At 52.3% G+C, this 15,208-nt stretch overlaps 1 protein-coding gene across 1 annotated transcript; it reads left to right on the top strand.

Moving 5' to 3' along the window:
* The first annotated feature begins 5,169 nt into the window (after positions 1-5,169).
* HAP1 (huntingtin associated protein 1) lies at positions 5,170-14,229 on the top strand. The gene is made up of 12 exons (XM_066364197.1): positions 5,170-5,743; positions 6,829-6,908; positions 7,300-7,416; positions 7,538-7,719; positions 7,907-8,009; positions 8,087-8,153; positions 9,446-9,576; positions 9,933-10,007; positions 10,318-10,452; positions 10,608-10,699; positions 11,749-12,176; positions 13,454-14,229. Exons 1-12 carry the CDS (start codon positions 5,287-5,289, stop codon positions 13,495-13,497), a joined length of 1,911 nt encoding a protein of 636 aa, XP_066220294.1. The 5' UTR covers positions 5,170-5,286; the 3' UTR covers positions 13,498-14,229.
* The last annotated feature ends 979 nt before the right edge of the window (positions 14,230-15,208 follow it).

Below are 15,208 nucleotides of genomic sequence, written 5' to 3' on the forward strand. Positions count from 1 at the left end.
TATATGTATATCAAAATTTATCAAATTGCACAATTAAAAATGTATTGTTGGCCTGACCTGTGGTGGCACAGTGGATAAAGTGTTGACCTGGAAATGCTGAGGTCGCCGGTTCAAAACCCTGGAGTGGGAGTTGATGCTTCCAGCTTCTCCCCACTGTCTCTCTCTCCTCTCTTTCTCTCTCTCTCTCTCTCTCCTTCTCTCTCTCCTCTCTAAAATGAATAAATAAAATAAAAATTAAAAAAAGAAAAAAGGAACAATAATTTAAAAAAAGTATTGTTATATCTCAGAAGTGTCCATTTTATACCTCAATATGACTTTTAAAATGGAAAAGAAAATAAAGTACTGATACATGCTACAACATGGCTGAGCCTTGAAAACATGCTAAATTATGCTAAGTCAAAGAGGCCAGACACAAAAAGGCTACATGTTATATAACTACATTTATATAAAATGTCTAGAATAGGCAAATCCCTAGAGAGAGAAAGTAGATCAGTGATTGCTAGGGTCTGGGAGCGGGGGGAATGGGGAATGACTACTAATGGGTATAATAAGGTTTCATTCTGAGGGGATGAAAGGTTCTGAAATTAGACAGTAGTGGTTGCAGAACTTTGTGACTACACTAAAAACCGCTAATTAGATACTTTATTTGTTTATTTTGTTTTTAATTTACTGATTTTCAGAGAGAGGAGAGAGTCAGAGAGAGAGAAGAGAGAAAGAGGAAGGGAAAGCAGGAAGCAGTAATAGTTGCTTCCCGCATGTGCCTTGACCAGGCAAGCCCAGGGTTTCAAACCAATGACCTCAGTGTTTCAGGTCAATGCTTTATCCACTGTGCCACTGGTCAGGCTTTTAAAAATTATTCGTTTATTTATTTATTTGTATTTTTCCAAAGTTAGAAGCGGGGAGGCAGTCAGACAGACTCCGGCAAGCACCCAACCAGGATCCACCCGGCATGCCCACCAAGGGTTGATGCTTTGCCCATCTGGGGTGTCACTCTGTTGCAACCAGAGCCATTCTAGTGCCTGAGGTGGAGGATATGGAGCCAACTTTACTTCAATGGAGCCTTGGCTGCCGGAAGGGAAGAGAGAGATAGAGAGGAGGGAGAGAGGAAAGGGTAGAGAAGCAGATGGATGCTTCTCCTATGTGCCCTGACCGGGAATCAAACCCAGGACTTCTACACGCCAGGCCGATGCTCTACCACTGAGCCAACCGGCCAGGGCCTATTTTATTTTATTTTTAATTTACTGATTTTCAGAGAGAGGAGAGAGAGAAGAGAAAAAGAGGGGAAAACCGCTAGATTCTTTTAAGTGATAAGTTTTATGGTATGCAAATTATAGCTTAATGAAGCAGTTTATTTAAAGAGTGATAAGGTTGTTATGGACTTAATGTTTGTGTCTCCCCAAATTGATATGTTGAAATCCTAACCCCCAGCATGATGGTATTAAGAGATTGGGGCTTTGGGAGGTGATTAGGACATGAGCCTTCATGAAAGAGAACTGTGGCCTTAAGAATGAAACCCGGCCTGACCTGTGGTGGCACAGAGGATAAAGCATCAACCTGGAATGCTGTGGTTGCTGGTTCGAAACCCTGCACTTGTCTGGTCAAGGCACATATGGGAGTTGATGCTTCCTGTTCCTCCTCCTCCTCTCTCTCTCTCTCTCCCTCCCTCTCTCTCTCTCCTCTCTAAAATGAATAAATAAAAAAAATCTGACTTAAAAAAAAAAAAAAGAATGAGACCCTAGCTGGACCAGGCGGTGGTGCAGTCAATAGAGCAGAGGACCCAGGTTCGAAATCCCGAGGTCGCCAGCTTGCGTGCAGGCTCATCCAGCTTGAGTGCAGGCTCACCAACTTGAGCACAGGGTCACTGGCTTGAGTGTGGGATCATACACATGACCCCATGGTCTCTGGCTTGAGTCCAAAGGTCGCTGGCTTGAACCCAAGGTTGCTGGCTTGAGCAAGGGGTCACTCGCTCTGCTGTAGCCCCCTGGTCAAGGCACATATGAGAAAGTAATCAATGAACAACTAAGGATCTACAACGAAGAATTGATGCTTCTCATCTCTCTCCCTTCCTGTCTGCCTGTCCCTATCTGTCCCTCTCTCTGTCTCTGTCACACACACAAAAAAAGAGACCTTAATTCCTGATCTGTGGTAGCACAGTGGATAAAGCATCGACCTGGAATGCTGAGGTTGCCAGTTTGAAACCCCGAGGTCACTGGCTCTGAGCGCACGCTTGTGGGGTCGCTGGCTTGAGCAGGGGATCATCCACAGGATCCCAAAGCTCACCAGCTTGAGCCCAAAGGTCACTGGCTTGAGGAAGGGGACACTGGCATGGCCCCAGTCACACAAGAAGCTCAATGTACAACTAAAGTGACAAGTAGATGCTTCTCACCCTCTCTTTCTCTTTCTCTCTCCCCCTTAAATATAATATATATATATATATATATATATATATATAGTAAAATGAGAAATATTTTTTAAAAATAGAAATAGATCCTAGAGAGCTCCCTCCCACTTCCACCATGTGAAGACACCATGGGAAAATATGGTTGTCTATCAACCCGGAAGTGTGCCCTCACCAGACATGGGATCTTGGACTTCCAGCCTCCAGAACTGTGAGAAGTAAACTTTTGTTCTTTGTAAACACTCAGTTTATGGTATTTTGTTATAGCAGCCTGAACGAATTAAGACTCAGTGCCTGGCTTCTGGACAATGCTCTAACCAACTGAGCTCTCTGGCCAGGGCTCTTTCTCTTTTTATAAGGATATCAGTCCTATCGCATGAGGATCCCACCCTTACGACCTCATTTAACTTTAATTACATCTTTAAAGGTCCTATCTCTAAATACAGTCACATTTTTTATTAGAGCTTCAGTGTGAATTTTGAAAAGACATAATTTAGTCTAAAACAAAGACAAATCTAAAAGACACCAATGGTCTGGCCTGTGGTGGTGCAGTGTATAGAGCACTGGCCTGGAACGCTGAGGCCACTGGTTCAAAACCCTCGGCTTGCCTAGTCAAGGCACTACGAGAAGCAACCAATGAACAGCTTGAGTGAATCAACTGCTCTTTGCCTCCGTCCCCTCCTCTTCTTGTAAAATCAGTAAATAAAACCTTAAAAAAATAAAAAGACCCAAATGCTAGTTTGAAGAGGCTCCCATTAATAGAATACTGGCAATTTGAGCATCAAAATAAATTGTTAATACTGATATAAATAAATGAATAAATAAGTGAAGAAAAAATAAACTTTTCCATTGAATAAATGACCGAAGGGATGACAGAATTTGATAATCACTATTTGGCAACCATCATGATAAAAAATATTTTAGCCAAGAAACATCAAAGGATGCTAAAATGGATCCAATTTGGATAAGGAATGGGACTTCACATAGTACTTTACAAAGTACTCTCCAACCCACAAATTTATAATTACATTGGGGAAAGGAATAACTTTAAGTACATAAACCTGGTAGATAACATCTTAATCAAAATATCAAAGTTAACATCCTCAATCATGGAACAAATTGAGACCATACATCACTTGATAAGATTCAGTGAGAACACAGCATCGCTTCTGTGATATTCCTCTCCAGAATAGAGAACTTAAATCGAATCATGAGGAAACATAGACTAACTCAAACTGAAGGATACCCTACAAAACCAGTGACTTGTAATATTCAAAATTTACAATGTCATGATCAAAGGAAGACTGACAAGCCATTTCACAGTGAAAGAGACTAAAGAGGTATGGCAACTCAGTGCAATGCATGATTCTGGATGGGGTCTTTCTGCTACAAAGCACATTATTGGGACAAATGGCAAAACATGAATAAATTATAGTAATAGATGTATAAAAAATAGACTCAGTGCCTGGTATATATAGTAATCAATATTTGTCAGATGAATAAGGGAACATTCTTATCGCAATGCTTCATTGGAGAGCTGGTGGACAGTGTGCTCTTTGATCCTCCTTCCTGTGTGCCTGATCCTCCTTCCTGTTGTGTCTCTCTTGTTCCATGCTGTGTCATGGACATCTGGCCCCCAAGGCACCTTGTCAGCATTAGATGCCTTTGTCCCAGTTGTAGATCTTGGGTCCCTGTCCTGGGCTCAGGCTTGCAGTAGGGGTTGTGGGGAGGGGACTCCTGGAATTTCTTAGACTAGATAGGGGCATGAGTGAGAGGGATGGCCTGGGGAAGGACTCACAAGGATGGAAGGTGGGAGAGAGTATTACATTAGGAAAGGAAGAGGTTCAACAGCAGCAGGGCTGAAGAGGAGAGACACCGGGGGTCAATTAAGCCAGACTTGCTGATTGATTGGGTATTGAAAAGAAGGGACTTGAGGCACCAAGAACCATCCCAGGGTTCCAAAAGAACCAGTGTCATAGCCATCTCTTTTTTGGCTCTCAGGTTGCTCTAGTCCCAAGGCACAGAAATGGCCACCGGATTCCTCCACCGCCCACATTTCATTCAGAATTTGTGGCGACTCAGGAGTATCCGTCCTGTGCTGCGCGCAGAGGGACACACTCCCTGAGAGGAAGGGGTGCAAGTCTGGTCTTGGAGACAGACACACTCACACCACTGCCGGCCATCAGATGAGGGATGCTACGGCGGGAGTGGGGGACCGCGGCGGAGTTCTTCACCGGGAGATACCCAAGCAGGCTCTCCGGGAAGAACAGGTGTTTGCCAGGGTGGAAAAGGGTGGGCAAAGTGAATGCAGGCTGGATGTAAGTTCGAGGAAAGGCAATAAGACGATTTAAGAAATAGGAAAAAGGGCTGTCGTGTGGCTGGAGCTCGAAGGTGTGAGCGCGAGCATTAGTGAGCGTGTGATGCACCAGACCGGGCAGCGCGTGGATCGTCCTGGTGTTTGAGTTGATCTCTCAACCATCGGGAAATGACGCAGTTTTGCCCAGCTCACAAGCCAACTCCTGGGAGGGTAGCTGAAACACTGGCGAGAGTGAAGGGAGGGGGTACCCACAATTAAGGACCTTCAAGTCCCCAAGAAGCTGAGGCCTTGGGCAGAACCATTCTCCAGAGGTAGAGAGGGGAGGAGAAGCCCTGGACTCAGAACCAAGCCCACAAAACCACCTGGAACCTCTTCTTAAGTCTTTTTCTTGCTTTTTTCTTACTTTTCCGCTCTGTTCCGCCACCATTAGCTTGCCTCCGCGAGGTTCCCGGTCCTGGGCACTACCTGTTGCTTCTGGGCCGCCCCCTCCCGCTCGTGGTCCGGCCCGGTGGGCGCCTAGCCAGACGCAGGTTATAAAGGCCGAGCTTCTGCAGCCGACTGCGGATTCAAGATGCGTCCGAAGGAGTCTGGGGAGAGCTGCGCGGGGAATCAACCCGGGCCCGGGTATCCCCCAGCGAACAACCCCGCACTCCCGCCCGCAGCCAGTCCCGCTCCAGAGCCCTCCACCAAGCCTAAACTCGTCTCTAAGCAGGCACCGGCTGCTGGACAGGGAGCAGGATCCCAATCCTCAACACGATCCCCATCCGGATCTCCATCTGTCTCGGGACCCCCAGCGGGAGCCCGAGGCGCGTCCGCATCCTCGGCCGTCCAGGGGAAGGCTCAGTCTGTGCCCAGCAACTCGGACAAGCCGCGGACCCGCTTATTCCCAGGGCCTTCTGGTCCTCGGGCCACTGACCTGGGGACTGGAAAGGTGATGGACATCTCGAAGACACCGGCTGCCTCTATCCGCGGGCGGCAGAGGATGTCGGACAGCGAGTGCGCCACGTTTATTCGGGAGGTGGAGGAAGGTAAACTAGGTCCCGGGACCCCGAAGCGGGTGAGACGAGGGCAGTTTAAGGGAGGAGGGGGCGCCGCCACCTCTGACAATCAGTCCCACTCCTCCACCCACCTACGCGATATCACTGTTTGCAATGTCTGTCCGGTCACCTTTTTCCCCACTTCCCTTTCTCTCGGTCTCTGATCTCCGTCGGTGCAGCAAGTCCCGGGGCCCGTGCGCTCCCCCGCCCCCTGCGCGCGCCTGTTGCTGTGGTAGAGCTGCGCACTCGCTTGCCCACCTCCTTGGGCTTCCGCAGTGCCGGAGATGGGAGGGGGGGCTGCGGGAGGGCGCGCCGCGGGAGGGCGCTGCCCGCGCGCTCTGAGCCTGCGCTGGCTCGCAGCGACCGGAAGGTGGGTGGGCAGAGGAGGTGGTTTTGCCAAACTCTTGGCTGCGGGGTTCAAAGTGCGGCTTCTCCTACCCTTACAGTCTGGGAGTGGGCGGGGCCTGCGGCGGAATCTGCCCCTACTTTTTCCTCGCATCTTTCACTGGGTTGCGGGAGATCTCTGGTTTGGGACCAGGGGCTCAGGTGTCCCTACTCCAGAGCCGGAGAAGTCTCTCTACTGCTTCTCTCCGCGCACAACAGGTGCAGAGTGGGTGGCTATATCTTTTAAGACCCATGAGGCTTATGAGTTGGCCAAGGCTGACTGACCTCTGGGTAAGGAGTAAGGGGTAATGAATCAGTCTGTTGCTGTATTTCTGCTAGCTGCCTCCATTCTCGTAGTGTCAGGGACCCAGGCGTCCTGAGAGCCCATTTCCACCTGAGCCTGGGGGGACTGTGATCCCCTTACCTCACTCTAGCTGCTAGAGGTCCTGCTAGAGTCTAGCCCCTCCAGAAATGGGGGAAAAAAAAGTCTAGTTGGTCTTGGGAGCAGGGGAGGGAGCACTGAGTACTGGGGGGTATGGTGAGGATAACGGGGGCAGAAAAGGGGATTAGTATTCTGTCTTGTTGCTAACCTTTGTTATTGAGAGAGAATGGGGATAAGGCAAGAAATAGTGGGTGCAGAGTGGCATTTACCCCCTTTTCTTCTGACCTGGCTGCTCCACTTTCTTTTGCAGCACTGTCTTCTGAACAAACACTGCCAGTCAAGAAGATCACCCAAGAAGATGTCAAAATGATGTTAAATTTGCTAGATGAGGTGTGCTGCTTTGCCTACCTTGGCTGACCTGAGCCTTAGCCGGGACCTGTTTTAATTCTATCCTGTAAGGGTAGGAGACTTGGCTGTTTCCTGCCTGGCTACCTCTCTGGGGGCCAAACTAGGAGTCTCTCTTATAAAAAGCAAGTAGATGTAAGATGTAAGCAGGCTGAAAGAGCTCTGCTCTTTTTCTATAGGGGAAAACTGAGTAAGGTCCTACAGTGGATGAGTAACAGACTCTTGTGTAGTATTCTGGAAAACTAGGGGGTGGGGAGGTTTTCCCCCAGTAGCCTAGCTTCCCTCTAAGCCCTGTGTCCTCCCTGGCTTCTCTCACCTGTTTGGGAGATCCCAGAAATCAGGAATTTATTTACCATGGTTGGGGGTTCTTCTGCAGAGAGAGCAGGACCTGAATACAGCAACTCTCCTAAGCCAGTCCCTGACGAAATGGAACAGTGTTCTGGAGGAGAAGAACAGCAAGCTGGAAGCCATGCTGGACTTAGCTAGGGAGGAGGTACCTGGGCAGGGAGGAGGGGGTAAGGGGTGTGCTCTCTCAGGCTTTCCTACATTCCCTAGTGCCAGGACCCTCACCTGCCCTTGCCCCACCTGACCCTGGGCTCCTCTTCCCTTGCCAGATTTTACAGCTTAGACACCAGATGAGTTTGCGAGATGGCCTCCTTCAGCTCTACTCAGACTCTGATGATGAGAAGGAGGACGAAGAAGAAGAGGTGAAAAAAGAGGAAGAGGTAGAGGAAAAGGAGAAGAAAAAGGAAGAGAAGGAGCAGCAGCATGATCATCCCAATAAAGGCCCTGAGCTGTGAGTGTCCTGGCTTTGCATTTATCTGAACGATCTCAGTTTGCCTGTTTGCAAATGGGCATGAATGAACAGTGCACCTGCCAGCAGGGTTGCTGGGCTAATTGAGACTCACACTTAGCCCAGTGGGGCTGGGAGCTGGGTCCCCCCACCCCTGGCAGCACCCTGACTCTTACGACTCCTTCCCTAGGACACCTCTGACCTCAGAGTCACTGCACCACTGCCCACAGCTGGAAGCCCTGCGGGAGCAGCTGAGGCTGCTGGAGAAGGAGAATGAGCAGCTGAGAGAGAAGGTGAGAATGGGGGAAGAGGGCTAGCCTTGGGCAGCGAGTGTTGACTCCCCTGCCCCGTCCTCTCTTCCTCCCTCCAGGCCTCTCAACTCGATGTCCTTGAGGAGCAGGATCAGATGTTCATTCTGGGATATATGGAGCAGTTTTGTACGTGAAGTTGTAACTTGGGGTAAAGGGCAAATCTCAGGACTCAGAAACCTGAATTCAAGTCCCATTTCTGGCACTTCCTAGCTGTGTGAGCTTGGACAAGTTCCTTGACCTTTCTGAACCTTCATTTTTAGAACGGAGATTTATAATCTCAACCATGCTGACCTCTCCAGGGGTTACTACAGCTTTATGCAAACTGTGAAAAGCTATGCAGAGGCTCTGGGTCTCCTCTAAGCCAGTTTCCTTTTGTTATTTGGGGTAAGAGGAGAGAGGGGGCTGGAAGTGAGGAAGGGAGGGAGCTGTGAGCTTCCAGAGACTAGGCACTGCAGGGCACTGGCGCTGGGCCTGGGGCAGTCTAGAGTTCCACATTCAACAGTGGCTTTGCCTGGCACTGTGCATTTATGAAGATGAGTGAGGCACGGTGTTAGTCCCTGAAGAGCTCAGATGCACACTCAAGGTGGCAACAGCTGTTCTCCTCACCTCAAACTTTACCTTTCTTCCCCCTGGATTCCCACCCAGCTCCCTGAGTGGCCCCACTGGTCCCCAGACCCCTGGCGGAAGAGCCAGTCCTCATACTCTATTGCTTCTTCCTCCTTGGATAGGCTCGAGTCTCTTCCTTCCTTCCTACCCCGGCTGCCTCTAGGCCAGACCACCTCTTACCTGGTCTCCTTGCTCCACTCCTGCCCTTGTTCAGGCTCTTCTGCAGACAGTGCAAATCAGTTTTCTAAAACCAGATTTGATTATGTCAGTCCTCTTCCTAAAAACCCCAAATAACTTGCCATTAGCCAAAGAATGAGGCAGTTTCCCTACCCAGCTTTGAGACCTGGACCCTGCCCGCTGCCCCAGCCGCTCCCACCCAGTGTCCTCTGGGCCTCCCCACACCCTGCCTGGGCCATGTCTTCCCTTCTGCCTGGTTGAGCCCCATTTGCCCCGTGGAGGTCTTTGCTTCAAAGCTTTGAGAGCAAGGCTGGGCTGGGCGCCACATCTGTGCGTCCCCCCCCCCCCCAATGCGTCCTTTACACCTGCCCTGTCACAGTCTGTATGTAGTGCACTCCATTGTGATTTCTTTTGCCATCAGCCTTCCTGCTAAACTTGGGTTCAGTGTGGGGTGGGACCAAGTCTTATTGACTGCGCACCCAGTGCCCTGCTCCGTGTCAGTCACTAAAGGTTCATTGGGAAGAAGACCTGAATTGGGAATGCTACCCTGGTGGACCCAAGGGTACTCTGCAGGAGCGGAGGGTGGGTGCCGACAGGGGAGCCAGGGCTGACTTCCTCTCCCCACTTCTCCTCAGTCGAGGCCAGCGAGCAGATGTCTCAGCTGTCAGAGGTGCTGGTGGACAAGATGGAGAACTTGGACGAGAAGGAAAAGCAGGCCTTCGAGATGTGGATCCATATCAAGAACCTGGAGGAGTACTGCGAATTGGTGCGTCAGGGTGTATGTGGAGTTCCCTCCGCCGGTCATGGCCCCAGGGGACCCAAGGCAGCTTTCCTCTACCCCCGTCTCCTAGAGCGCTCCGCGCAGCCAGGCCCCAGTTCTCGGGAGGAGACCTCAGAGAGCCCCCTAGCCTGTCCCCTCATCCCAAGGAAGGGACCAGGGAGTCCCAGGAGTCAGACCACATCATCCTCCCCACCCCCCTTCTTTGGCCTTATTCCGCGTGACTTCTCATTTAAGAGGCTGCCAAAGACTCACTCGTGTGCCTGGGAAGACTTGCCGGAATCGGGGGGCCTGTGGGAGTGGGGAGGCTCCAGGTGGGGCTCACCCACTTTGGGTTTTTCCAGTATGGAACGGAGAATCAGAGTTTGAAGCACCGGCTGAGTTTGGAGGAAGGAATGCATTCGTATCTCCAAAAGCAGGTGAGGTCCCCCAGGGCTCCTGCCCAGGTCCTCGAGAACCCCTGACCCTGATTCCTAAGAGGACAGGCTCCTGGCAGCAGGGATGGGTCTGTCCCTCTCTGTGCCCTCAGTGTCTGGCACTGGGCCTGGAAGGTGGCAGTTCAGTTGGAGTCTGAGGGGAGTGGAGTCCGGGGACCTGCCTGGGGTCACCCTGCATGTCATGTGGTCTAGAATCTGGGCTTCTTGCCTCTTATTCCAGCTTTCTGGGACCCTGGGGAGACAGTGGGTTGGGTGTGCGTGGGTCCCAACAGAACCTGTGGGTGTGTTCCAGCTGGATGAACTTCAGCGGAAGCGCAGGGAAGGTGAGCGCACACGGAAGGAGAGCAAGAGGGAGGCGAGGACCTCCCGCCAACGAGCCCCAGAGTCCGAGGGCAATGTCACCCACTACACATACACTGTCCCTATGGTGAGGACCCCCTGCCTCCCCTGCCCTTGGCCTTTTTACCTGTATCCCTCGTATCTCAGCCCTGCTGAATGACTTCTAGCCTCAGTCCCTGTCTGCCTGAAAATATGGGTGAGGTTCAGTGGGGATCTTCTGGGAACGTTCCCCCTCTACTCTAGGAGCTGTTTCCTGATTTCCAAGAGGCCATGGCTGTGGAGCTCAGAAAGTCAGTGAAGAAAATGGTCTCAGACCCTGCGTGTTTTATGGAAAGGTACGTGCTAGGCCCCCAGACCCGTGCTGACCCACACTCTTGCCTTTCCTGCAGTGTGGGAAGTGTTTGCCCACCTGGTTCTACCTTCTTTCATTTGCCTCCTTACCCCGCCCCCCCCCTCCGCCTTGTTTGTCAGCCAGCCCCACCCATTCACCACCCTTTTCTGTATCCACAGAGTCTGGATCTGGGCTCATCATTTCTTTCTGAGATTTTTTTTTTGCATAATGGGGCCCCAGGGATTTTGCAAGTTTAGCTTTCATTGCCTTGGGACAGTAATGGCCCTTCTCTCTGTAGAAGGAATTATGAGATGAACTCAGAGGAGATTTTAAACCTGGGGCAAGCCAGCCAGGGGCTCCCCCATCATTTTCCCTCACCTTTCAGCAGCCAGCCAGTCACCTGAAGCCGGTTCTGTGACCCTGCAGCCCTGGAGAAGGCCTGATTTCTGCTGAGCAGGAAGTTGTTCTGGGAAGGAGTTGCTTCCTTTACTTCACATTTTGCCCCGAAGGTGGCTGTCTGATTTAAGACGGCTCCTAGTGGAGACCAGACCTTCCCTTTACCTGACCAGGGGCTGAGAGGCCAATGGGCACTGTTCCAGGAGCTGGAAACACCTGGAACTGAGTCCCAGTTTTTATTTCTTTACTGCCAGTGTATCCTTAGGCAAGTCACTTGACCTATCTGAACCTTTCTAGAATGGATTTGTTCGTATGGCAACTAGCTGTGGGAAGGTTAAATAATGAAGTAGGGAGCCGAAGGAGTATTATCCCTATTGGTCTCTGCTAGCAGCAGGCCTGGGGGCCTAGAGAAAGGTAGGGCCTATGCAGTATTAGAGCCCATTCTTCCTCCTTTGTACTGGGAGCGAGCGCTGGGTGTTTGAAGCCTTGAGGCTGGTACCCAGCTCCCCTTCCCCTGGCTGGGACAGAACTGTTGTTCTGGGTCTGTGTGTAGGCCCATGGCTGGAGGTGTTGGAGTGGAAGAGCAGGCCTGGGGGCTCTGGCTGCGGCCGGCTGGCTGGCTGGGGCATGGAAAGGCTTTCCTGCCCCCCTGCCCAGGTCTGAGCCGCACTCCAGTGAGGAGTCTGAGGAGGGATCCATGCCGGCCGAGGATTTCATGTCTGCAGAGGAGCTGGTGCTCGGCGAGAGGCTGGTGCCCGGCGAGGGGCTGGTGCCCGGCGAGGGGCTGGTGCCCGGCGAGGGGCTGGTGCCCGGCGAGAGGCTGGTGCCCGGCGAGGGGCTGGTGCCCGGCGAGGGGCTGGTGCCTGCAGAAGAGGTAGTGTCAGCTGAGGAGAGCGTGACAGAAGAGGCAGAGCTGGTGTCAGAGGACACGGAGGCCTGGGAAGAGGTGGAGCCGGAACCAGATGAGGCAGCTCAGTCCCTGGAGGCCAGCGACTTGGGCCCCTCGGGCCTGGACATGAAGTATGTCCTCCAGCAGCTGGCCAACTGGCAGGATTCCCATTACGGGCAGCAGACGCCTCAGAATGGTGAGTGCTCCCATGGGGACCTCCCTCCAGCCAGCTGGACACACCACAGATTGTCAAGCCGATGAATAGTGAGGGTAGGTGAGCCCCCCAAGTGCTCACTTACTCTAGCTTGGTCCTGCCCAGTGTGCTGGTTTGCATGGACTCTGTATTTCATTTGCATAGGTACCTCAAGTTCCCCTCAGCTGGAACTGGGGCCCTGATGCTCATTTACATGGACTTTGCATAGGATTCCAGATCTTTACCCCCTTTTTTTCCTGAAGGCTGGGCTGGGGATCAGGACCGGGAGTACAGCTCCCCACTGGGCCTCAGCTTCCTATCTCTGCCCCCCCCCCGTCTTCCCTCCCCCATCCCCAAGGCTCCCCAACCCTGCAGCAGTGGCAGCAGCAGGCCAAAGCAAACATGGGGGGTGGGATCACGGAGCAGCACCCCAGGGTGCGGACTCGGGACTTTGGAAGGCTGGAGGAGGACAGGGCAACAACCCTCCCGTGGCCTGGGAGGAGGAGGGGCTTTCCGGGGCCACCAGGCCACTGGGGAAAAGGCCTCCACCAGCAAGGGCCACAGTCGGACCAGTCCCCTGGGTGAGTCTGAAGTGGGGTAAGATCTCCTTACGGGGTGGGGGGGGTTGGGTCCAGGTCTCCCCCCCCCCCAGCTAAGAACCCCAAAGTTCGGGCACCTGTATCTGCTGAGTGCAGGTGTTACACGAGGCTGTGTGAGCCCTGCCTCCAAGGAGCTTGCAGAGATATCAAAGATGATTTACTGTCACATGTTATCTTCTTTAATCTTCACACTGCTATGGGTAGGTATTACTATCTCCATTTATTTGGTAAAGAAGTTGAGGTTCAGAGAGGGAAAGGAACCCATTTAAGGTCACACAGCGAGAGTGGATCTGAGCCTGATCTTGTCACTATTATGCCATTGCCATCATGACTTCCCTGGCCTGTCCTTTTCCTCTCCCTGTCTGGAAGCCTGCCTGGCCTGCTGGGTCAGCTGTGAATTGTATAATCTGTTGGCAGCCTCACCATTATATCTGGCCTTTTCCCACTCAGATGGCCCTTTGGTCACCACTGGGTGGCCTCATCAGGGTCAGCAGGTAAGGTCATGCAGGTTGTAAACTGAATGGTGACCTCTATGGCTGGGCAGTGGGCAACCTGCATAACTAGCAATGGTGGTTCTCTCTTTCTGATTATGGCTGATCAGGTCCTTGCCTCTGCCCACTGCCCCAGCCAGGCCTGTGGTCCTCAGGCCCCCAGTTCACATCCTGCCCCCTTCTCTTCCAGGCGTCGTTTCCCAGCAGCCTGCAGAGGCCCCACACAAAGCCTGAGACCCCTCCTGCTGCTGCCTGGCCAAGTTCCAGCACCCCCAGACCGTCCTTCTCATTCTCCAAAATAGGACCCCCTGTCTATCACCAGCCCGCCCTCTGTCCTGATGAACCTGGGCCAGAGCTTGAGGGCCCAGACCTCGACCCTCTTCTGGGACAGGTTGAAGGAACGGTGGCCCTCCTGCAGCTGGTATGAGAGCTGTGGCTGCTGGGCCTGAGTCACATGGTGGCCCCGGGGCAGAAGCAGCCTGGGGGGGTGGCACCAGCTGCCAGACCCAGCTCTGAGCTGGGGGTAGGGCGCAGGCCCTGGGAGCAGGAAGTTATTCTGAGTACCCTCCTAACAACAACCTGCCCTTCATTCCTTGACCCCCAAGTTAAAGGAGGCGCCTGAGTCCTTGCTGACTTTTAGGGACCCCCATTCTTGGTCCTTTCTTAGTCCCTAATTAGTTTATAACCTGGAGAGTTTCTATGTGTGAGCAGAGTCCCTCTGCCCAGTGGTGTGCCTTTCCCCAACCTCCCTGCCTTGGCCTATGAGTGTGCTGGCTCCTGCCCAAGGCCCAGCCACGCCCTCCCTTCTGCCCTTGTTTCCTCCCTCCATAGGATCTCCTTGTTTCCCACCCTTTACTCATAACCAGCTGGAGTCAGGGGCTCGGGACCCTGCTCCCCGCAGTGCTTCTCAGTGTCCCGTTGCTTATCAGCTTGTGTATGTGTCAGTGCAGGAAATAAAGTACCCGTGTGCCATCCATCTGGTTCAGTCTCCAGACATCTTTCTCAGGGGGCATGCGTGTGTGTGTATGTGTGTGAGTGTGTGTGTGTGTGTGTGTGCGTATGTGTGCAAATGCACTTCTGTGGGGCAAAGTTGTAGATAAGGGAACAGGTCCAGGCAGGTTAAGTGACCCTCCCAAGGGTCTAACAGGTGGTCACAGAGCTAAGATTTGAACCCGAGCCTTTGAACCTCCGGACCCCATGCTTGCACAGGCTCCCTCCCTGATCCTTTCTGCTCCAGGGACTCGGACCCATTTTGGCTGCAAAGTGTGAAGCAGGGGGGAGAGTCACTCATTGTCTTGGGGAGAGGTCCTCCAGAAGCAGACCTGGAACAGGGTTTGAAAATAAGTAGTATGTTTGGAAGATGATCCCAGGAAGCACTCTTGGGAGAAGTGGGGACTTAACAGAAGGAAGCTAATGAAAGGGAGTTTTAGGTAACTGAGCACAGCCCCCTGGGGACCTCCGCAGGGAAGTGTAGTGTTTTGCAACTCAAAGTGTGGTCTGTGGACTAGCATCATTAACATCTCTGGGAGTTCATCAGAAATGTAGAATCTAAGCCCATATCCCAGACCTACAGAATGACAGTCTAGATCAGTGGTTCTCAAAGTGTGTGCCAGGGTGCTCTGGTGCGCCCTAAAAGATTTCCAAGTATGCCCTATGGTATTCCAGAGAAATATGTGCCTGTTGGGGACCAAAAAAACAACAAGGGTTTTGGAGTTTAGAATTTTGCGGGACAGCCTGACCAGGCGGTGGCGCAGTGGATAGAGCGTCGGACTGGGATGCAGAGGACCCAGGTTCGAGACCCCGAGGTCGCCAGCTTGAGCGTGGGCTCATCTGGTTTGAGCAGAAGTCTACCAGCTTGAACCCAAGGTCGCTGGGTCCAGCAAGGGGTTACTCGGTCTGCTGAAGGTCCATGGTCAAGGCACATATGAGAAAGCAATCGATGAAC

The sequence above is a fragment of the Saccopteryx leptura genome, chromosome 2 (genome assembly GCF_036850995.1).
Source record: "Saccopteryx leptura isolate mSacLep1 chromosome 2, mSacLep1_pri_phased_curated, whole genome shotgun sequence".
Taxonomy (NCBI): domain Eukaryota; kingdom Metazoa; phylum Chordata; class Mammalia; order Chiroptera; family Emballonuridae; genus Saccopteryx; species Saccopteryx leptura.